Here is a 24610-nt window from a genome sequence, read left to right on the forward strand (position 1 = left end):
GGCATACTTGGTGTGACTCTAGCCTTAGATTTGCCACTGGAACAGTAAAACTGGTTTCTACCTGAGAGCTTATTTAGCCCTCATGTTCTCCTCCGCCATCTTCCTCCAGACTCTCTTGGTTTACATCTTTACCTGCAGCAACTTTTTCAAAAGTGAATGCAAAGAATGGAAATAATAGTAGAGAGAACATCTGAAGAGACAATTCTAAAAATGATAAATAAAACATGACAAAATCTACAAAGCAGTGTGATTTTATCATTTAACATATATCACATTTCAAGAAATGTCCTTGAAGATAAACTTCTGGACAGTAGGAAAAATATTGGCAACAAACAAAATGCATGTACATGAAGTATGACTGAACAATCATCTCTCTCTGTCTCTCTCTGTCTCTCTCTGATCATATATACACACACATATACACACACACATATGCACATATACACACATACATAGACACACACACAATAGATTTTTTTTTCCATTGTAAAAGAAGGATGCTTTCTGTGAATGGCTATGGAATGATACAAGTATATATTGTTAATAAATTGGAGAGTTATTTGGAATATATTTCATATAAAGTTGAAGAAAAACTATTTGGTATTCTAATATTAGCAGGAAAAAACCCCTAAACTACAAGCATACAGCAAATGAGTGTGATACCCAGTATCTATGATACCCAGCAATGTGACAGAAGGATTAGAGATGTGATTTTTCTTTGAACATGACTTCCTTCATTTTGTTAATTCTCATTTGGTGTGCAATATCAAACTTACACATATACAAAAGGAATAGATGATGAGAAAAATAAAGAAGGTGAAATTATGATTCTTTAAGAGGAAAAGGAAAATGTGAACGTCAGAGAGAATATTTATGAATAAGAATCCACTCTCCTGAATGATTAGCTAGCCTTACAGTCAGGTCAGTAGGTAATCTATTAAAAATAATATACAAACCTTATTCTAAAATATCTAGGTGAACATAATTTGATATAATGAAGGTTGGAATTTTATTTCTCAAGTAATGAATTAAAATTATGAATTAAAGAAGCACCAATCATACAGTTTTCATCTAAAACACCCCAGATCTCTGTGACCAGAAATGTAATTGAGGACGAAGAGCTGAGACATTAAATAGTACATCATAAGAACACTGAAGAATTCCTAAAACATTTTTATTCTTTCCTTTTTTTGGAACCAGGAAGCAACATAGTATGTCAAGCACCATTGTCATCTTCATACATAATGCTCATCTCATGACAAAAGAAAGGGTTTTCTTTTTATTCAAATAAGCTCATGAAAGTCCATGATTTAGGAAATCAATGGTCTAGAGAAGATAACAGGGCATCTCCTTCTTCTATAACCATCAAGCAGGTGTTTCCCAGATCCCAGGAAATTAACAATTGAAGAAGATGACATCCAACTGGAACTGAGAATTTGAAGACAAGCATTCCTCTTTGACCATCATTTCTTTCTCCCCAATGTCCCAACAATGACCAGGGAAGACATTAGCCAGAAAAAGAGATGCTGCCTGTTAAAGCTCTTAAGTGCTTGGACTTTAGTTTCTGTGAAATCAAATGGTTTATTGGGTCATGACACATAACAAAAGAAAAACATCACATCCTAGGATAAGTTCCTATATCCATCAGTGAAAATACTGAATAGAAGTAGGACCATTTTTCTCTGTATCTAAACACCAAGAGCATTTTTGTCAACCTTCACTCTTGCAATAATTCTATATTAGTTAGAAATGAGAGAAATTATATTGTACACACAGAGGTCAAGTTTGGCTCTTTGTAAACAGTATATTTGATGTTTAGGGAATGATTGGGGTTAGCAGTCTATAAATTCATTGTTACTAAAGATTTCTAGGTTGAGTGTGGGTGGCTACTCAGGTTTTAGTATTCCAATTAACTTTCAGAAAGCTTTTGTCAAACTTTCATTCTTTGGGCCTTTAACTTTTAAGTGATTGACTTCTCTTATCTCTCCCTTCTCCTTCTTCCAGCTTTCAAAATTTAGGATGATTGTTTTATCATGCCTCATAAATAAAGAGTAAACAGAAAGTCTAGCACAATAAAGACTAACTGAATCTCTGGAGCCCCAAGTCCAGTGACATAGAAGTCTCTCCAGTGCAACCTAGGGAGCATTGGCACCAAGGATTTCCAGGCCTTCGAATGACAGAAATGGTGGTGGAGTTCAAGTTCAGAGTCACTAACATCTAACTGAAGACTACATCTGACTAACTCATTTAGCCATAGTCTTAGATGATTCAATATAAAAACATTCAAGAATGTTATGTCTAGAAAAGAATGACATCCATAGAAGATGATTGAAGAATTATATCCCTCTAATTTATTGTGTCCCTCCAATGCTGTTACAAGGAGGAAGGAAGTTTTCAGTTTGCTTCTTCCCACTTGACCACAAGAATGGACACGTTTTCCCAAGGATTACTCATGTGTTTGGAATGTTTGCCTATGTATCAAAATGATTTTGGTAGTTTACACTATCACTCATCTTTTTGTTAAGTTATTTCTTTCTCTCAAAAGAGTTTCTATGATGTTGTGTTTCCAAAGTTTGGTCCCATGACTTCACAAAGCTAATTCACACACAAAAAATGACAGCACTATGTTGAAGAAAAAGAAAATAAGGCTTATTATTTGTCACATGTCAAATGAGAAGAATAGTGAAGATTTTAAAGCTCTATTATCCTACTAATTAGAGAAAAGGTCTCAGTTTTAAGAGGCTGCTCAAGGGGTCTGCTCCAGGCTACATGAAAGATGTACTTCCCAAGACTAAATGGTAGCACAATCGGTTCTTATCTCTTGGTTTACTGTTGTTTCATCTCTTTAGTTCTGTGTTTCTCTGACAGAGATTTAATAACTTCCTGGGTTGGAGAGTTGAGAGGTGATGGTCTGTTTGTTTTGAAAGTATGTTAAACTTGTTTTCCCCATCATGGGCATGTGAGAGAGAAAGGGGAAACAAATGCAAGTTTGAATTTTTAAACATACAAATTTGGCCAGTAATACAAACTGCCTAGGAAGAATACAGAGGAGGGAAAGGAGAGGTAAAGGAGAAGAAAGGCAAAAATTTACATTGGTGTAAAAATCAGTTTTGGGAATTCTAGAACCCAATGGAACAATGCGCTGAATAGGTATGTTATGACTTGATTATGGCAGAAGAATCAATGAAAATATTACAATATAAGTTTTTTAGTAAAAAAAGTCAATGAAAAAATGAACAGATAATTCCTCAGAATATTATAGGTTAATGTAGTGATTACTATGGTAAGATTGTGTATAAAACCTATAAAGGAAAAGATATAAATAAGACAAAAATATTTAAAAAATAACTCAAAAAGAGATTTATTTTGCATTAAAGAGATCTACTGAATCACAATCAGGTAAACACAGATAAAAAGCTGTTATACAGGAAAGGAGAGTCTTGAAGAAAATTATGTCTATTTGCACAGGAAAATTCTATAAAGTCTTGGATTAATTTTATCATTAATAATTGAAGTTAGAGTATAGTAGAATGGGATATGTGACAATCAATAGAAAAGCCAAACAAGAATATTGTATTCATGACCCCATACCTCAAAATTGAAGGCAAAATAATAACATTGTTTTTAAACTGCAATTGAAGGGGAATTGGTATCTGCAGATATACTTTGGCAGAACTAGAAGCCTTTTAGAACCAAAGGAAGTGATAGGAAGGGCGCTGAACCTATGAGGGGAAAAGCCCTCAGAAGGATTTCAGAAACAAGAAGCTGAAACCAAATAAAAGTTCTCTCTTCAACACATGCGATGGTCAAGTCTAGGAAACAAACTATAATGCCACATGTTCGGAATGTCAATGTCACCTTAGTATATTACAGCCTCTGTTATGTAGTGGATGAGGGGCCTTTGAGTAACTTGATACTGAATTCCATGGTTTGTCTGAATTGTATATCTGTGATAAACATTGTACATTTATTTTTGCTCTCTACATTAATGTAGTTTATACTAAGCAAAATAAAATGACCAGACCTAAACTTGTAAACAAATATCTAGAGAATAAATAAGAATGACTCAATATTTATGGAAATGCATCCTTATCAAGAAAACTGTAAAGCATACCAGAGCAGGTTGAAGAATTAGGCAGCAAAGAAGAGCAGGAGGATCATGAAGGCATTCCCTTTCTAGGGAACACACATTAGATTTCTCTTGCTTTACTTGGTCCCAGTTAATGTAATTTGCTCACAGCAGAGGTCCCACCCTCTGTTGTCTGTTTCCATCTCACCTGACAGTTTGTCTCTCACCATTGCACCCACCAGGACATTTGCATATTGTTCCCTAGGGAGGAGCTCCCTTGCAATTCAACATAAAAACTCAGCTCTAAGCTTGCTTGGACTGACCAGCACTGCTTACTCTCAAAATGAGGTGCACTGTTCAGCTTCTGGGGCTGCTCTTGCTCTGGGTATCAGGTAAGAACACACTAGAGCTGAGGAAGGGGATGGGGAGCGGCTGAGCTCTGCTCCCCATGAGTGTTATGTCCCCTCCTGCATATTTGCCCTCTTGAATGGAAATGTGGCATATGTATCTTTGAGAGTGAGGAAGATTCCAGAAGGAGCAAAGACCCTGTTTTACAAATTCTGATGTGTGTGTGTGTGTGTGTGTGTGTGTGTGTGTGTGTGTTCATCGTGTATTTAATGAACATTTTTTTGGATGAAACAAAAAATTTTAAAAAATTATAGCCTGAAATAAGGTAAATGTGAAAATGTCTCATGATGCCTATATTAACCCTGTCCACTTTTCTAATTATTTTAGGATCCAGTGGAGATGCTATATTGACTCAGACTCCACTCTCTCTGCCTGTCACCCTGGGAGAGCCAGTCTCCATCTCCTGTAGGTCGAGTCAGAGTCTCTTATATAGTGATGGAAAAACCTATTTGTACTGGCTCCTACAGAAGCCAGGCAAGTCTCCACAAGCCCTAATCTATTTGGTTTCCAACCGATATTCTGGGGTCCCAGACAGATTCAGTGGCAGTGGGTCAGGCACAGATTTCACATTGAAAATCAGCAGGGTGGAGGCTGAGAATGTTGGTGTTTATTACTGCTTTCAACATACACATGTTCCTCCCACACTGATACAGCCCTGAACAAAAACCACCCTGATTGGTGTAGCAGAACTGTCACGTTTAGCCTTTTTTAGGAGCACCACAACAGCTTTTCTGAGTGAATGTGAGAGCAAGAAGCTAGAGAAGTCAGAATAGTAAGTCACTTGTGCTCTCTGAACCAAGCATTTCTGATACCCTTTAGGATATTGCAGCAAAAGCCATGGAATTGCACAGGCAGCCATATGGCTCCTTTGGCTGATGGGATGATAATGCATCTTATAGCTTAATAAATACTCATTCTGATTCTATTTTCTTCTCCATCATTTGTCCACTGGATTTGAACACTTCCAAATGGATAGTTAATATTAAAAACTAGTGCTTTTCAAATAATTCTCATCTTTGGCTGTGGTGATGGGATTTACCAGCTCAGTATTAGCCTAAGCTATATTGTGACTTCCAGCCCTTAAGGGAACATGTGCACACAGCATGTCCAGTTGTGGGAGATGAGAGAGGGCTGCAGGATCAGTGCTGTCCCAAGCAGGTCACCAGAGTCCTCTGCAGTGAGCAGGTCACTGCTTGTGCTCAAGCGCACAGACTGTGTCCTAAGCTTCATCATGCCCAGGCTAAGAGTGAGGGAAGGACAGCCGAGTGACTGTCCATTATTCCCTAGATTTCCTTCTCAGCTTCAGAATTTAAAATGATAAGTTATACAATTAAATATTAGTTTTCCAATTAATTAATTAATACCTATTTACTACATATACACAATAGACATACAGCTTTTGCATTCATGCATTTATGAAGTGTTTCTCAGTGTTCTGATAAGAACAGACTCCAGTGGATTTAAGACTCTTCTTCGGACTCTGCTGACTCTCCTCATTACCCCAGTCCCTCAGAAGCAGTGAGAACAGCCCTTGAGCATCCTTCCAACACAGTCCTGGCCTGGGAGCTTTTTCCCGGGCCAGGAGGCTTTTCTGGAGGTTGGTTTAAGAGCTTTGCGCCCATTGGCCTTGACTCTTCTTGGCTTGGGCAGGCGCTCGCTGCTTGCACACGTTGCTCTCGGTCTTGGCGAAGCCTTAGGTACAGCTCTCGCCAGGACTCACCCTCTGCCGGTTTTTCATCCTTGAATGCTTTGCAACAGCGGATTTGCCACAGCCTGTCTGTACCACTGTGCGCCACAGTCCTCGGGTGAGTGTTCCCTTGAGGCTGGTGCGCAGAAGGGGTAGAAATCTGGGAAATGGGTGCTAGGAGAATGCAGGGCGGCCTGGGAGTGGCTGGACTGCTGTGTTGCGGGAGTCCCTGGACATTCTGAGGGCACCAGGGAGCGAGGGAGTCGGGCTTTGGTCCAGAGTACAGTGGCATCTTCAGGGACTTTCTGACAAAAGGCAAGGCCATCTCTTCCCCTCCCTCTCCCTGTCCCCCCTTTGCCTTCTGCTCCCCTTCCCCCTTCCCTTTCATCTCCCTTTACCCCTTCCTCAACACCTCCTTCTTCCCCTTCCTCTTTTCCCACTTCCCAGGGCTCAGAGGCTCCCAGCCTAGATGAAAAGAAGGAAGACATCTTTTTCAGGTCAGGCAGCTGACCCGAATAGGCCTGAAGCCGAGGGGAATTAGCAGTGTCAGTGCTGAGCTGCACCATTGGCACCCTGGCTTCTTCTGTGGAATTGACGGGACTGGCTGGATTGGCAGCTGAGGTTGGTGTCAGCTGTGGCACCTGGTTTTCCTGGATCTCGCTTGCCCTTGGGACTGAGCTGTGCACGGAATCTGAGGGTCTTCTGGGGCCGATGGAGCCATTCCTTTTCAGGCATCCTTGAGCCAAGGCAGCTGCACAAATCCTGCCCTTGGTCTTCTGTCTCCTCGGCAGCAGCTGGGTCTGGTTGAGGGCATCCTCGAAAGACTGTGGAGGTGCGCAGAATTCATTCTGTTGCTGGGATTCGCTCTGGTGATTGCGCCTGCGCAGCTTCGCTGCCTGCGTCTCTGGCTTGCCAGAGGTCTGCTTGACCTTAGAGGGCAGGGGGCCTGAACTTCTCTTCCCCTCTTTAGAGGATCGGCACCCATCTTTTGGTCTGGCCCCAGCCTGTCCCTGGGGTTCACAAGGGAGACTTTCTTTTGGGAGCCCTGGTGGATCCTGAGACTGCCGGACCAGAAGGCACGCATTGCCAGGCATGTCCTGGATACCAGTGGGCCTAGGGTCCCGCGAGACTCCAGAGCTGTCCACAGCCCAACGATGAGACCTGCTGCTGCCCTCAGAGGACTCTGGGTCCACTCGGGGACGCTTCTCCCGCCAGCTCCTGGGACAAGGGCTGGCAGACCGCTTGCCAGGTCCCTGGAATTCACGTAGCAGTGGGGGCTCTGGCCCAGAGTTGGGGCCTCCCTTCCTGGCTGCTGTCTCTTTCCCCCAAACCACACTTGATTCTTTCAACTTGTCCTCTCGCACCCACCCTGACTCTGACATCACAAGAGACTCCTTCCTGGGCTCTTGAGCGCCATCCTGTTCAGAGGCCTGCTGTAGAATCGCAGAAAGAAGCGCTGGGTTGCAGCCCAGGAGAGCCAAGGTCTCCTAGCGTGTGTCCAGCTCCTTTGTCATACTGCCCACCAGCGGGTGCTTCCTAAAACCCTTCACCATCTCTCTGACACCCGTGGCGCCAAGGATTTCTGCCGTGATGGGCAAGACGGAGAGCAGACTCAAGGATTTGCGGAGCTCCTCCGAATGTGTGCTGGAGGCCAGGTGCTCTTGGAGCAGCCGCACGGCTCCCCACACCCACTCGGCAGTCTGCGTCCCCATGCCACCCCTGGCCACGTCTACAGAGACACGGGAACCACACACTCGGACTCCTCCATCCAGGGATTCACTCGCCTTGCTCTGAGAGGACAGATCCACATTTGACGCCTTCAACAGGACCTCCTGCTCCCTCTCACCATCCTCCACCTCCCTTTGCCCCTCCCCCTGCCCAAGATCATATTTACTGGGCTCTATATCTCTGTCCTGGTCAGGGACCTGGCTCAGAGCCTCTGGTTTTTGACTCAGAACAGCCAATGTCTTCCAGTGTTTGTACAGTTCTTTGGCCAAACCGGCCACTTGTGGGTGCTTCCTAAAACTCTTCACTACCCTTCTGACACCCGTGGTGGCAAGGATTTCTGCCGTGATGGGAATGATTGAGAGCAGCCTCAAGGAATGAAGAAGCTCGTCCGTGTCTTTACTGGAGGCGAGGCGCTCCTGGAGCTGCCGCACAACTCCACACACACACACGGTATTCTGCATCCCGATGCCAACCCCCACCATGTCTACAGAGATGCTGGGCCCACTCACCTGTATTCCTGGATCCTGCGGGTCACTCGCCCTACTCTGAGAGAACGGATCCACATTTGAGGACTTCAACATGTCCTCCGTCTCCGGCTTCCTCGTCTCCCTCCACTCCCTCTCTCCCAGATCATCCTTCCTGGGCTCTTGACTGCCATCCTGCTCAGGAACCTGGCTCAGAGCCTCTGATTTGCGCCTCAGCAAAGCCAAGGTCTTCCAGCGCTTGGCCAGCTCCTTGGCCAAACTGCCCACCTGCTGGTACTTCCCAAAACCCTTCACTGTCTCTCTGACACCCGTGGTGGCAAGGATTTCTGCCGTGATGGGCATGACTGAGAGCAGCCTCAAGGATTTGTATAGCTCGTCGGCATCTGTGCTGGAGGCCAGGCGCTCCTGAATCTGCCTCACGGCTCTGCAGTCCCACTGGGCTGCCTCCATCCTTCTGCCAACCCCGTCTATGTCTACAGAGATGCCCAGGACACTCACCTGGCTTCCTGAATGCCGTGGGTCACTCACCATGCTCTGGGACTCTTCTTCTGGTCTGTCGCTGTGAGGCACGTAGGCTTCTTCCTGGTCCTCTCTGCAGCCGAGTCCAGAGTGACCCTGCCCACCAGCTGCCTGCCTTATATAAACTCTTACTACCCCACCTCTTCCCACAGTTCCTCCTGTAAGCCCCTCCCTGTCTCATGCCTGTCACACCCTTACAACCTAGCAGGGGGTCTCCCAAGATGCACCTTGCCTGACCTTCCACAAGTCCCCTCCCTACAACTCCCAAGGCCAAGTGTCGGCTCTGCCCGTCTTGTCTGCAACTACTGTATCAAGAGATCCCCCACTACTCCTCTAACCTGGGGGACCAGGGGATGGTGCAACTGGCAACTTCCACTAACACTCCCTTTGTCTCCATCCTGTTTACAGGATCCTGTCTATCTGGACCTGTATTTTCCACCTTTAAAGATAACCCATAACCCTAGACATACTTTTTTAGTTGCTTCACAAACTCCAGGGCTATTGTTGCTGATTTGAGCTCAGTGTCCTTCATCACCTGATGTGCGTTGGCACTTCCGGGATTGGACACTTGCTGAGGGAATCGCTGATCCCACCTGCACCAATCCAACTAAAGGCAGTGGCCATTTGCCGGGTCAAGTTTAATAAATATATAAATGAATGAATAAATATGTATATATGTGTCTATGTGTGTATTTTAACCTATGTATATGTGCAAACATATATACATACATATATATACACAAGCATATATATTTATATATAATTATTTATAGTTTATACATATATATACATACATATATATGCAAATCTATACTGGTCAGTATCTTTTCCCAGTCTTTCCTTCCTCTTTTGTTGTTCCTTTTGGGGTTGTGGGCTGCTGGCTGGCTAAGGAACTATTTTGTTTGCTTGCTTTGTTTCAGAGACAAGGTCACACTGGGAAGACCAAGTTGGACTGGTGCTTTGGAATCTGGTGATTCTGCCGCCTTAGGCTGAGCACAGGTGTGGACCATCAATACTGAGCTCCTACGCCTGTGATTAGGGTGTGTTTTGATCTGAGCTTGTTGCTTCTGTTATGGTAGGAAGCAGGTTGGGTAGATGGGAGACAGTGCCTTGATCTCCTCCATCACCTGATGTGTGTTGGCAATTCCCAGGTTGGATAATAGTTTAGGGAATTGCTGCTCACGCTTGAACTAATCTAACTGAAGCCAGTGGCTATTGGTCTTCTAGAGATAAGTGTATATATAAGTATATTTTCAATTGTGTATATATGTATGCATATATACATATATGTTCATATACATATGCAGAAATATACATAAAATATACATATATTGCATGTATATATATATATATATATGTATGTGTGTGTGTGTGTGTACAGGTAAACGTCTTTTCCCAGCTTTTCCTTCCTCTTTCTTGGTTCTTTGTAGGGTTGTGAGACTTCTGGCTTGGTGGGAACCATTTTATTTGCTTGCTGGGTTTCAGTGACAGGGTCCCACTGGGAAGACCAGGTTAAACTTGAGCTTTGGAACCAGGTGAGTTGGCCTCCTGTAGACTGGTCCCACAGGTGTGGAACATCAACACTGATCTCCTAACCTTCCCTGCTGTTAGAGTGTGTTCTGATCTTAGCTTCTTCTTTCTTGTTTAGTAGGAAGCAGGTTGGGTAGATGGGAGAGAGTTCCTCAATGTCTTTCATTACCTGATGTGAGTTTTCATTTCTCAGGTTGGATAATTGTTTAGAGAACTGCTGATCATTTCTGCACCAATCCAACTGCAGCCAGTGGCCATTTGTCTTGTCCATATATATACATACATATATATATATATATATATATATACATATATTTATATATATATGGGTATCTATCTATTTATCTATATCCCAAACTTGAAATATGTTATCAAACAACTACATGTAGTAGGAAAGCTTTAGGATCACATTTTTAACTCTCTTGCTCTGAAATTACTCATTCTCCATCCTCCACATTTCTATTGTTAGAAAATTTCTTTGAAAATAATCATTTCCCATAGTTTATTTGTTCAAAATCCTTACTAACAAGAGAAATCATATTCCAAATTAACCACTTCTTCTATTTCTTTGTCTCTTTTTCTCTCTTTTCTAGTCTCTTTTCTGGAGTATTTTCTTTCTTTTTTTGGGGGGGGGGAATTCCACATGTTTCTTTCTTTTTTTCAATTGTGAAAATACCATACACAGGGGTTACAATTACATGGGCAAGGTAATGAGTACATTTCTTATCAAGCATTGTTGCCTCCTCCTGGGAGTATTTACTTGAAGTTACATATATGGGCCATCATACTTGGCTTTCTGTAAGAATTCTTATGTTTGCTGAAGAATGTAGTCAACATTATCAACAATTTAAGATCTAGAGTTCTCTCTGTCCTCAGAGTTTGAACATTGGTCTTACTATTCATCCTAACCTGGTGTATTCCTTAGATTAATGTTTCGGTGTTTATAGGATTCTTCACAGATTCTAAAGGATGTCTAAAGGACAAAATCCTAACATGCTCTATCTCAACTTTTCTTCCAATAACTATGAACCCATCATCTTACATACACAAAAATTCTTCAAACCTTCTTACTGAGAGGGACAAGTTGATTGCAACCAGAAGGTAAATAAGAGGATTTCAAGTAGCCCTTGGGAACACACCACTTAAGGGTATGGAGAAGGAATGCTGTCCTCCCATGCTTTCCCATCAAAGGGTGCCAATCTCAATCTAGACAGAAAATGAATACTTTCCTGCAGTCAGAAGAGAAAAGATTCACTCCCTGGCACACCTTTCAGCTCCATAACACAAAGCTAATTTAAATATGTACCAAAAAGTCTGAGGGATTTCTGTATTTATCAGAACCCTTATTCTTTGTTGTCACACATAAGTTTAGTGTTTACTATAGGTCATCTTTACCAGTAAATGATAGCCAAAACATCATTTCATAATAAATTAGAACGCTATTTAATATTTATTGATTATACACTATAGACAAATGAGAATCTTGGATATAGATATATTAATTACTAACAAATAATAAAATGAATATCAGTTACTGACTACCTGGCCTAAGAAATAACATTTTCAGTAACATTGCAGTCTGGATTTCTCCCTTTAAGAAAGCTTGTTCAGAATAATAATATTAGCATCTTCTTTGTTTTTTCTTTAGGGTGACATAAATACAAATAATGCATCTTCTAAGTTTGTAAAGATGGGATTATACTTCCTAGGTTTTTCAGTGATTTATTGAACATCAACATTATGTTTCTCAACATTATGTTTCTTATCCTTTGTCTGCTATTCAGAACCTTCACCCTTTTGATCCCTTTGCTGATGCAAGTAAGGGTGATGACCTGCTTCCTGCTCTCTGCCAGGATTATATCTGTGTTTTTTTTCTTTCTTACTATTGTTTGTAATATATTTATAAAGTACCACGAGTTTTTTTTTTTTTTTGCTTTGTATGACCCTTCTCCATGGTATAACCCCTGTTTTCAGTGTATTTGATGTTGTTATAATTTGGGAAGCAGAAGGGAAAAAAAAAACAAATTGTTTAAGTAGGGATACAGGTGGACCATTGCACAATGAGATGTACAAGACGCTATTGGAGGGAGGAGCATCGTTGTGGAGATTGGAGGGAAGGGATGGAAGGGGAAAAAAGAGGAGGGAGCAACAATGCTTGATAAGAAATGTACTCATTACCTTGCTCATGTAATTGTAACCCCTTTGTACAATATTTTCACAATAAAAACTTATTTAAAAAAAGAAAAATAAAAAATTCAATAGAGAAATGGCAGGAAGACCCTTACTACTGTCCAAAGGATCGCTGATGATTATGATAAAAAGAAACTTGTGAAGGTGTTTAAGAAGAAATTTGCCTGCAATGGTACTGTAATTAAACATCCAGAATATGGAGAAGTAATTCAGCTACAGGGTGACCAGCACAAGAACATATGCCAGTTCCTGGTAGAGCTTGGACAGGCTAAGGACGATCAGTTGAATGTTCATGGGTTTTAAGTGGTTATGGCTCACTAAAGCTTAAGTGAGGATTTCCTTGCAATGAGTAGAATTTCCTCATTTCCCTTGTCACAAGTTTAAAAACCTCACAGCTTGCATAATGTAACCATTTGGGGTCCACTTTTAACTTGGACTAATATAACTCCTTCATGCAATAAACTGAAAACAGCCATCCTTTCTAGTCTTAAAGTCCCTTATTTAAACTGAGGTCAAGCAGCAGGTACCTGGCAGTGTCCAGCGTGCAACAAAGCAATAATGTGAAGTTTCAGTTAAGCCCATAGCCCCAGGATCACAGGGTGGCTATGTCTGGCCAGAAGCTCCCTCTGCAGTTTCCCCTGCCCTAAGTGAATGCTGCCATTTGAACTACCCATGGGACTCCAGAGAGAATGGGTAAGTCATCAAGCAACAGCAGCTGTGCCACTAGGGGGAGCCTTGAGCTGGCCACACATGGGCTAAGTAGGGGGTCCAAAAAAGAAGGATATGAGACCAGCCTAATAACAATTAAACTTTTGACAAGGGAACAAACATCATAGTCATCTGTCATGTAGCTAGCTGTAGAGTTTGCAACTTAAGTAACAGCTACTCAGTGCCATGTGAAGTAACGGACTGGTTTTTGGTTTGCTTCTCCCAGTTTTAATGTGATATCATTTATTTATATTTAAATGAAAAAGAATCAATCTTTTTCCCATTATCAGAGAGGAACCTGTATAGAGGCAAATTTGACACATGGTGTCTTTAAGTCTCTATTTGGTCACTGAGATCTGACACCCTGCAGTTGGCCCAGCCCCTGCTGATTTGCATCTTCCCCAGAGCAAGGCCCAAGGACTTGATAAGCTGCTTACACACTGTGCAGTAGAATGTTCCAGTCAGCACGCAGCATGAACATGAGCGACCCTGCTCAACTCCTGGGGTTTCTGATGCTCTGGCTCCCAGGTAAGGATGGACAATGCTAAGCATGAGTTGGCTCTTCTTGGAAAGCATAATTTACTAAATGGCTAATGGATTTTATGTTTCCATTGTCAGGTGTCAAATGTGATGTTCAGTTGACCCAGTTGCCATCCATGTCTGCATCTCTTGGAGAGAGAGTCTCCATCACTTGCAGGGCCAGTCAGGGCATTGGTAATTATTTACATTGGTACCAGCAGAAACCAGCGAATGCTCCTAAGCTCCTGATGTATTTTGCAACTAGTTTGCAATCTGGGACCCCAGCCAGGTTCAGTGGCAGTGGATGAAATGTCTCCTTTTTGTTGCTCTATTTATATATTACCATACATTATAGTATATTATATAATACTGCAATATGGGTAATATTAGTGCTGTGTTCCTCAGATATTTCAATAAATAAACTAAAATGTATTATATTTGTTAATATATCTTGTAAATGTTTTCTCATTGCTGCCCGATTGTTTTTATAAAGATCCATAGTTCATCAACTGGTTTTTAACAAAAATAGAGTACAGTGAACCACCCCAAAATGTTTTTTTTTTGGTCGTTCTTTAGGATTGAACTCTGGGTCTAGGTGTTGCCCCTCAAATCTTCAGCTCAAGGCTAGTGCTCTACACTTGAGCCATGGTGCCACTGCCAGTTTTGTGGTGGTTTATTGGAGATAAGAATCTCACGGGGGCTGGGAAGGTGGCTCAGTGGTAGAGTGCTTGCCTCACATGCCTAATCCCCTGGGTTCCATTCCTCAGCACCACATAAGCAAAAAGAAAAAAGCTGGAAGTGGCACTGTGGCTAAAGTGGTAGAGCGCTAGCCTTGAGCTGAAGAGCTGAGGGACAGCTCCCAGGCCCAGAGTACTGGCCCCAGGACCTGACCCCTCCCCCCAAAAAAATTCTCACAGACTTTCCTGCCATGGCTGGCTTTGAATCGTGATCCTCAGATTTCAGCTCCCTTGTTAGCTAAAATTATAGATGTGAGCCACCGTCATCCAGCTACCCTAAACCTTTTTGGCATACAATCCTAAGCAGTTATATTCATCAGCTACTCATGCATTTTTGTTGGTCTTAGGGCTTGAACTCAGGGCCTGACCACTGCCCCTGAGCTATTTTGTTCAAGGCTAGGTCTCTACCACTTTGAATCACAGTTTCACTTCTGGTATTTCAGTGATTATAGCTGGAGATAGTCTCATGCCCAAGGTGGTTTTGAAATGAGAGCCTCAGATCTCAAGTTCCTGAGTAGCTAGGATTTTAAATGAATAGTGTGGAGCAGGTGGCTCACAGTGTTGCCTAGTTAATAGGCAGCATATTAATACATATATGGGTATGTTTCTCTATGGATCATATATTTTAAAAACATGCACAAATATTTATTTATTACTGTACAAATATGTATATATATAGTCAGAAAAATACATCATGTGCAGATACACATTCACATACACATACACACACACACACACACACACACACACACACACACACACACACACATTATGAGGGATCTGATGAAAGGTAGTCTAGTTTTTCCAGAGTCTTTTCTAGAGAACGATATATAAGAATGCAGAATATGGAGACTTTTTAGTAAGCATATATACACTGATATATAATCTTCCTACACATCATTTTCATGAAAGGTTTAAGAAAACAGAAGTAATTTTGATGACCTCATGGGTGATTCTTCTGTGATGTCACATTGGTGGGATTACTTGTAGGTTAAGTACACTTCTGCACCTGTCTGTGAAAGCTTCTCTAGAGACAATTGACTAAGAGAGAAAGATGAACACCATTGTCCACAGCCCCTTCCAATAGGCTAGGGTCTCTTCTGCAAGAAAAGTGGAGGGAGGAGGAAGTAGATTATCCACTCTTATTCTTGGGGGTCATGATGTGAACTCCACTACACTGTGTTCACATGGCAGACTACAACTTCTAATGTAAGATTGAAGTAAAGAATTCTGCCCTTCAAGTTGCTTTCAGTAAGATCTTAGTCACAGCAATGGAAAGCTAACCTATGTTTATAACATGTTCTAGCTTACTTTGACTATGATAGATGATGGATGGTAAACTGTGAGCATTTGAACTCACTATCACTTAGTTGAAAGGGACAGCTCTTATTTGAAGTGGAAACTTTGGTAACTTGTTAGGCAACAATATGTAGAGGTAAATTTTTAAGAGACTGTTTAAATGGGCAAAGATAACTATCAGTGAAGAAAAATAAGCTGAAGGTGTAGAAAAACTTCTTGAATTCATAGATTTAACCTGCGGAGGGTGAGATGTGGATATAAACAGCACAGGACAGCTACAGGACAGCAGATGGGTTGTGAACACTGGTGTCTGGGTACAGTATTTCTGGAGCAGGATGAGAGGGGCAGTTCTTCTCTACAGGAGGCAAGTGAGTATTGATCCTCAGACAGTTGGGGTTCCCCCTACAGCTCCACTCTTACGTGGTTTTCAGAACCTTTGATTTAAGAATTCAATAGTTTGTGTCAAAAATATACCTCGTAAGTCCATTGGTGCTGAAGGCACTTGACATCTATAACTAAGAACAGTGAACAACCCACATGAAGAGCAACAGGTTCTTTTTTGTCGAATTATCATACTTTCCCAGCACACTGACTTCAGGAAGCCAACACTAGCAACCTTGTAAGACATCATGACTCAAGTCAGACAAGCACAGGGGAGCCACTGGTTCTCCTCACATGCACCTGTTGTGCAACAAAGAGAGTTAGATTTTCCTTTATCACTTCAGCTCTCCACATGCAGTTGTGATTCATATTTGGTAGAATCCCAGGGGTGACTTGAAGAGATTCTGGGATCTCTGTGCAGCTTTTATCTCTCATTTTCTGTCTTCACCTTTGTGGACTTCCTAGCTCTATTCTTCAACTTCCTACTGGCAAATCACAGACATACTCTCTTTCTCTCTGTCTCTCTGTTTTTCTCTCTATCTCTCTCTCCATTGCCCCCCCTCTCTCTTCAAACACACATACTATTGGAAAAAAGTGGAATTTTATCTAACTAAACATTTCTCATGTTAAACAAAGCAATATCCATTCAGTTTGAAGCCACAACTCTCTATAATGTAATACCAGGTACTAAAATTTTGAGTTTAGAATCACTGAGGAAGAAGAGGACAACCTAAAATACAGACAGAAGATAGAGACTCCAATAAGAATAGAATATTCTTTATAAACTGTGAACAAACCAAATAGGAAAAATAATGAAAGCTGCTGCCATGATGCCAGATATATCTTGCCCAAAAGAACTTCATTTTCCTAATCATTACTACCATAAAAATAAGATAGTTTAGTCTTATGTAACTCCTGATGTGGCACACTGACAGTATTCTTTCTGTATTACTTTTCTCAAAAAATATGCAATCTAATCCAGGTATTACTGAAATCTAAGGATGAGAGGATAAGATCTGAGATCAGAGTTCAAAGAATCTTGGGAAGGAAAGACTATGAGATCCTGTCTCTGATTAACGAGCAAAAAAGGTTTAAGTGGAGTTATCAAGAGGTAGAGCAACAGCCTAGAGCAAAAGAGCTAAGGGAAGCACCTAGTCCTTGACTTCCAGTACTTCCATAAACTCACGAACAAACACACACAAACACACATACAGACAAATGCACACACACACATACACATACATAAACCCCAATCAAGCAATCTGAATTTAACCTATAGAAAAGTATAAGAAGACATTTTAAAATGTAATGTATAATTAAGTCTTCTTTTTAAAAATCCTGATTTTGTAAGATGGAATATTAAAAAAATACCACTAGAAGGAAGATAAACCCCACAATAAACAAAAATGCTGCTTAGTAGTCATAAGGAAGCCATAGAATTAGTGTTTTATCATCAAGGAAGAGGCTCTGAGCTTGGGCATTTGACTATGATAAGGGACATTCAGGAGGAGCTGTCAGCAGGCTGAATTGTGGGGAAAAGTCTGTCTTTGGTATTTGGAGACTGGAAGCTGGGCCTGCCTCTATTTCCTGCTTTCGTTCTCAGCAAAGGCCATCTTTTAAGGATTGCTTCCTGTTACCTAGAGATATATGTCATTGGAAAAGAGGCCTTTAAGAAGTGTGTGAGGTCATGTGAAGTCAATGGAGCAGTAGCAAACCCCATAGTACTAATACCATTAGGAGATGAGGCATTGGGTTGCTCTGCCTCCCTCTCTGTCTCTGTCTCTGTCTCTGTGTCTGTCAAAGGTATCAAGGCCTCAGGATGTTGCAAGAAGTTGAACAGTTAGAAAGACCAAATAAGATGATAGCTCCTGACTTTGCAACCTTCAGAATGTTGGTTCTGAAAATATGTTGATTTATCTGCCCAGACTAAGATATTTATGTTCTTCATGGCAATGCAGGCAGAGTAAGGCACCAAACCAGCTCTCTCTGAACAGGATCAGCCTCCCTCAGGAGTTGACTTCTGGACATGGAGTCACAGCCTTGCTTCTCTTCTCTCTGCTCTGACCTTGGGGAGGAAGCAAGACTGAGGCTTCATCCTGAGGATGCTTGCATTCAATGAGAATATTTTCTTGGAAATAAAAGTGTGAGCCTGCTTCATTTTCTGATCAGAATGAGAAAAAATGACTATATGCAGTGTTTCATTGGTTTTATTTGTAGATGCATATGCATTTTTTTCTCCTGCTCAGATGTCAGTGAACACCTTATAGGGACATGGTCTCAAGACTCCTTCCTGTGTCCTAGCAAGAATATAAAGAGCATCCCAGACAGGAATCAGCAGAAACGAAGCCTAAATCCTGAACTCCTGCACATTCCTTGCCTGGTCAAGTCTACCAGAGTTAGGGTGGAGTCTGGATATAGGTCACTCTAGACATTAGCAGCCCATTGCCTTTGAGGCACATGAACTTCCTCCTGTCACTCCTAGAAGGGGAAATCTCACAGTAGCTGCTGCCATGAAGGGGGCAGCTGGGAGCCTGGGAACTTCTTTAAGAACAGGTGTTGGAGTGGAGGCTCTAAAATGACATCAAGACCCCCTCCCACATCCTTCTGTTTCTCATACAGGGACACCTCCAATGATTCTGCTCTGCATTTCTGAATGAGGACTTCTAAGTGTTCTCACTCCTCTTGTCTCTTGCACTATGCTCACAAGCCAATTCTTCCCTCATTCTCACATAGCTGTTCTTGAGGTGAGCTTCAGTTCTGCTTTCTCCAGATCTTGGACTCTAGCTTACTAGTGTCTCCACAGTGCTCTAAGAATCTTCCTTGGTTAATTGTGGTTATTGACAAACTTCCAAGGAAATGCTATATAGATAGAGGATTACATATGGAGAAGTTGTAGCCTTTCAGGAAGAGATTCCAGCAGAGCAGAGAAACCCTCATTGCTGCCAGTCAGAGAGGAGGCTGACAGAGGTCTGTGCAGTTCTTTGTTCTCTGCCTACATAGATCCTACCAAGGTATATGCCCTGAGTGATGGGAAATTCAAAGGAAGTAAATTCATTGTAAATTCCTCACCCATAGTTTCTCTGCACATGGAGCCTTGATATCCTGAGGTTCCAGAGCATCTGGTTTTCTGTGTCTTAGATCCATTTAGATAACCTATCATTCTCAAGAATGAAAAACAAATTTCTCCATTAGCAGGAATACAGGAGGAGTTTCTTGTTGTTTGGAGGTCTTGACTATGGAGAAGACCATGAGAATGCTCAGTTAAGCATTGGTTTTATGTCCCCAAGGCAAGTTACCAAAAAATAAAGTCATATATTATATTAGACAGGAAAATATTATCTCAGAGTATCCAAATATTGTAAATATTGAATCACGGTGTATATATATGATTTCACATCCTGTGCAAGAGTCAGTCTCAATCAGCACACAGCATGGACTTGAGGGCCCCTGCTCAGCTCCTGGGGCTTCTGCTCCTCTGACTCCCAGGTAAGGAAGAAAAATGTTGGGCCAGTATGGCCAGTACTGGTCACTATCAGGGAACTTAAATAAGAGTAATGATGTTAACTTTTTTTATTGTGAAAATACTGTACAGAGGGGTTACAATTACATGGGCAAGATAATGAGTACATTTCTTATCAAGCATTGTTGCCTCTGCCTTTGTTTCCCCTTCCCATCCCTTCCCGCCAAAGTTGTAAAGTTTGTTTTTCAACATAACGATTTGTACATCTCATTGTTGTAATGGGTCCACCCGTATCCCTATTTAAAGAATTTGTTTTTTACCTTCCCCTCCACAAATTATACCAATATCAAATACAGTGAAAGCAGGGCTTATACCATGGAGGAGGGACATAAATAGCCACAAACAAATCATCTTGGTTTTTTTTTGATTCTTTTTTTTTTTTAATTTAATTTAATTTTATTTGAGAACATACTGTACAGAGGGGTTACAATTACATGGGCAGGATAATGCATACATTTCTTAGCAAGCATTGCAGCCTCCTCCTTTGTTTATCCTTCACCTCCCTTCCCAGCCTCCCCCCGCCCCCCCCACCCAATCATACCCCCCCCCCCCACTGACATTGTAAAGCTGGTTTTGACATGACATTTTGTACTTCTCATTGTTGCAACAGGTCCACCTGAATCCTTAAACGACTTGTTTGTCCCCGTCTCCTCCACATGTTATACTGACATCAAATATAGTGAAAGCGGGGGTTACACTGTGGGGGAGGGACATACAAAGCAACAAAGAAATAATCTTATAAATGCGTTAGAAACACATGCATGAAAGAAACAAAAACATTAAAATACATATTTGAGGGTTCGTTTTCCTAACATCACATTCTCTGACTTTTTCCGCTTGACTCATACCTATACTAGATACTGCAAATAAGGGAAACCATGGGACCTATGTTTCTTTGGGCCTGGCTTACTTCACTTAATATAATTTTTTCCAAGCCTTTCCATTTCCTAACAAATGGGGCAATTTCATTCTTTCTGATGGAGGCATAGAATTCCATTGTGTATATATACCACATTTTCTTGATCCATTCATTTACTGAGGGACATCTGGGTTGGTTCCATATCTTAGCTATGGTAAATAATGCTGCAATAAACATAGTTGTGCTGGTAGCTTTAGTGTGGCCTTGTTTGTGATCATTTGGGTAAATGCCCAAAAGTGGGATAGCTGGGTCATTGGGGAACTCTATGTGGAGTCTTTTGAGGAACCTCCATACTGCTTTCCAAAGTGGTTGAACAAGTTTACATTCCCACCAACAATGAAGTAAGGTTCCTTTCTGTCCACATCCCCTCCAGCATCTGTTGTTGTTAGAGTTCTTGATTTTTGCTATTCTAACTGGAGTGAGGTGATATCTCAATGTTGTTTTGATTTGCATTTCTTTTATGGCTAGGGATATTGAACATTTCTTCATGTGTCTATTGGCCATCCTTCTTTCTTCTTCAGAGAAGCTTCTCTTTAAGTCTTTCGCCCACTTACTTATTGGGCAGTTGTTTCTTTGAGGGTTTGTTGTTGGGAGGTTTAATTTTTTGAGTTCCAAGTATATTTTAGATATGAGACCCTTGTCCGTTGTATTGCTGGTAAAGATTTTCTCCCAGTCCGTGGGCTTTCTATTGATCTTGCTAGCTATGTCATTTGCCCTGCAGAAGCTCTGCAACCTTATACAATCACATTTGTCCAACCTTTCTTTGATTTGTTGTGTTTCCAGGTCTCTATTCAGAAAATTTCGGCCTGAGCCAAGGAGACCTAGGGTTTCTCCTATTCCATCCTGTAATGTTTTCAGAGTGTCTGCTTTGACTTCAAGGTCTTTGATCCATTTGGAGTTGATTCTGGTGCAGGGTGATATATAAGGATCTAGCTTTAGTTTTCTACATGTAGTTAACCAGTTTTGCCAGCACCATTTACTGAAGAGGCTGTCTGTCTTCCATTCTATTGTTTTAGCTCCCTTATCGAAGATTAGATGGCTATAGGTCTGTAGGTTCATTTCTGGGTTTTCAATTCTATTCCATTGATCCTGAGGTCTGTTCTTATGCCAATACCAAGCTGTTTTGATTACTATGGCTTTATAGTAGAGTTTGCAATTTGGTATTGATATTCCTCCAGCAGTGTTCTTTCCGTTGAGGAGCGTTTTTGCTATTCGGGGTCTTTTATTGTTCCATATGAATTTTTGGATTGCCTCTTCTATTTCCTTGAAGAATGAGGTGGAATTTGGATAGGTATTGCGTTGAATTTGTAGATAGCCTTGGGAAGTATTGCCACTTTCACGATGTTAATCTTTCCAATCCAGGAGCATGGGAGGTTTTGCCATTTTTTAAGTTCTCTGTTGATTTCCTTTTTCAAGATTTTAAAGTTTTCATCATAGAGGTCCTTCACTTCTTTAGTTAAGTTAATTCCTAGGTATTTTATTTTTTGTGGGGCTATTACAAATGGAGTTGCTTTCCTAATTTCAGCCACACTTTTCTCATTGTTGGCATACGGAAAAGCCATTGATTTTTGGGGGTTAATTTTATAACCTGCTACTTTGCCCAAGTTTTGAATCAGCTTGAGTAATTTGGGAGTGGAGTCTATGGGATTCTTTAAATACAAGATCATGTCATCTGCGAAGAGGGAGAGTTTTATTTCTTCTTTCCCTATTTGGATCCCCTTTATGTCTGCATCTTGTCTTATTGCTGTAGCTAGGCATTCTAATACTAGATTGAAGAGAAGTGGAGAGAGTGGGCATCCTTGTCTTGTTCCTGAGTTAAGAGGAAATGGCTTTAGTTTTTCACCATTGAGTAGAATGCTGGCTGTAGGTTTGTCATATACAGCCTTTATTGTATTGAGGAATGTTCCATGGATTCCTAATTTTTCCAAAACCTTCATCATAAACGGGTGTTGGATCTTGTCGAATGCTTTTTCTGCGTCTATTGAGATAACCATGTGGTTCTTATTCTTGCTCCTGTTGATGTGATGAATAATATTAATTGATTTGCGTATATTGAACCAGCTTTGCATCCCTGAAATGAATCCTGTTTGATCGTGGTGTATGATTTTTTGGATGAATTGTTGAAGTCGGTTGGCCAAAATTTTGTTGAGAAGATTTGCATCAATGTTCATCAAAGAAATGGGTCTATAGTTCTCCTTCTTTGATGAGTCCCTGCCTGGTTTTGGGATGAGGGTTATGATGGCTTCATAGAATGTGTTCGGTAGTGAGCTTTCTCTTTCAATTTCATTGAAGAGTTGGAGGAGTATTGGTGTGAGCTCTGCTTTGAAGGCCTTGTAAAATTCCGCTGTAAAACCATCTGGTCCTGGACTTTTCTTAGCTGGGAGGTCTCTTATTGCTGTTTCTATTTCAATGCTTGATATGGGCCTGTTAAGATAGTTTGCCTCATCTTGGTTTAGTTTTGGCATGTCAATATTTGCTAGGAAGAGGTCCATTTCTGTCAAGTTCTCAAACTTATTAGCATAAAGTTTTGAGAAGTATTCCCTTATAATGTTCTGAATCTTGCTTGTTTCCGTGGTGATGTTTCCATTCTCATCTCTGAGTTTATTAATTTGGGTGTGTTGTCTTCTTTTTCTGATAAGATTTGCTAAGGGTCTGTCAATTTTGTTAAGTTTTTCGAAGAACCAACTCTTTGTTTTGTTGATTCTTTCTATAGTTTTTTTGGATTCTAATTCATTTAATTCTGATTTAATTTTGATTATTTCTTTCTGTCTACTGGATTGCGGTTTATCTTGCTGCTCTTTTTCAAGGAGGTTTAGATGTGCATTAAATTGTTAGTTTCAGATCTCTCCAATTTGCTGATGTAGGAGCTCAGAGCTATAAACTTGCCTCTGAGTACTGCCTTTGCTGTGTCCCAGAGGAGCTGGTATTTTGTGTGTTCATTTTTGTTGAATAGCATGAACATTTGAATTTCCTTTCTAATCTCTTCCATGACCCATTCCTGATTCAGCAGTGTGTTGTTCAGCCTCCATGTGATACCGGACTTTCTTTGGTGGCTTTTGGTGTTGAGTTCTAATTTTATTCCCTTGTGGTCAGAGAGAATGCAAGGTATAACTTCAATGTTTCTGAATTTAGACAAGTTTGCTTTGTGGCCTAAAATGTGGTCTATTTTAGAAAACGTTCCATGTGCTGCTGAGAAAAACGTGTATTCTGATGCTGCTGGGTGAAATGTTCGGTAGATGTCTGTTAAGTCTAGTTGATCTATGCAGCTGTTTAGATCTGCGGTTTCTCTGTGGAGTTTTTGCCGAGTTGATCTATCTAGTGGGGAGAGTGGTGTGTTAAAATCCCCAACAATTAATGTCTTTGGATCTATATGGGATTTGAGGGAAAGTAGTGTTTCTTTGATAAATTTGGGTGCTCCATTGTTAGGCGAATTGATATTAGGATTGTAATATCCTCCTGAAGGAGAGATCCTTTAATTAGTATGTAGCGACCTTCTTTATCTCTTTTCACAAATTTTAATTTGAAGTCTATTTTATCTGATATTAGGATTGCAACTCCCGCCTGTTTATGTGGTCTGTTTGCTTGGTAGATTTTGTTCCAGCCTTTCACATTGAAAATATGTTTGTTTTTACGGGCAAGATGTGACTCCTGCAGGCAGCAGATAGAAGGGTCTTGTTTTTTAATCCAACTAGACAGTCTAAGTCGCTTAATTGGAGAGTTCAGTCCGTTAACATTAAGAGATAGGACTGAGAGGTATTTGGGAGTTCCTGCCATGTTATCTACCTTCTTGGGGGCTGTGAAAACTGGGTTCTTCCTATGGTTCTTGGATTCTCAGTTTGGGTGCAGTTTCTTGGCCTTTGTTGTGGTCTTGTTGGTTTTCTATGTGTAGGACATCTTTAAGAATCTTTGTA

At 41.1% G+C, this 24610-nt stretch overlaps 1 pseudogene and 2 gene segments (V, D, J or C); all 3 read left to right on the forward strand.

Annotated features, from left to right (window-relative positions):
* Window positions 1–24610, forward strand: part of LOC122114103 — a 353243-nt gene that overhangs the window by 122653 nt on the left and 205980 nt on the right.
* LOC122114123 lies at window positions 4413–5136 on the forward strand. The segment is given in 2 exon segments: window positions 4413–4461; window positions 4805–5136. Coding segments are annotated over 2 exon segments (381 nt in total).
* LOC122114099 lies at window positions 12199–12919 on the forward strand (annotated as a pseudogene).

The sequence above is a fragment of the Dipodomys spectabilis genome, unplaced genomic scaffold (genome assembly GCF_019054845.1).
Source record: "Dipodomys spectabilis isolate Male_0828 unplaced genomic scaffold, ASM1905484v1 ptg000106l, whole genome shotgun sequence".
Taxonomy (NCBI): Eukaryota; Metazoa; Chordata; class Mammalia; order Rodentia; family Heteromyidae; genus Dipodomys; species Dipodomys spectabilis.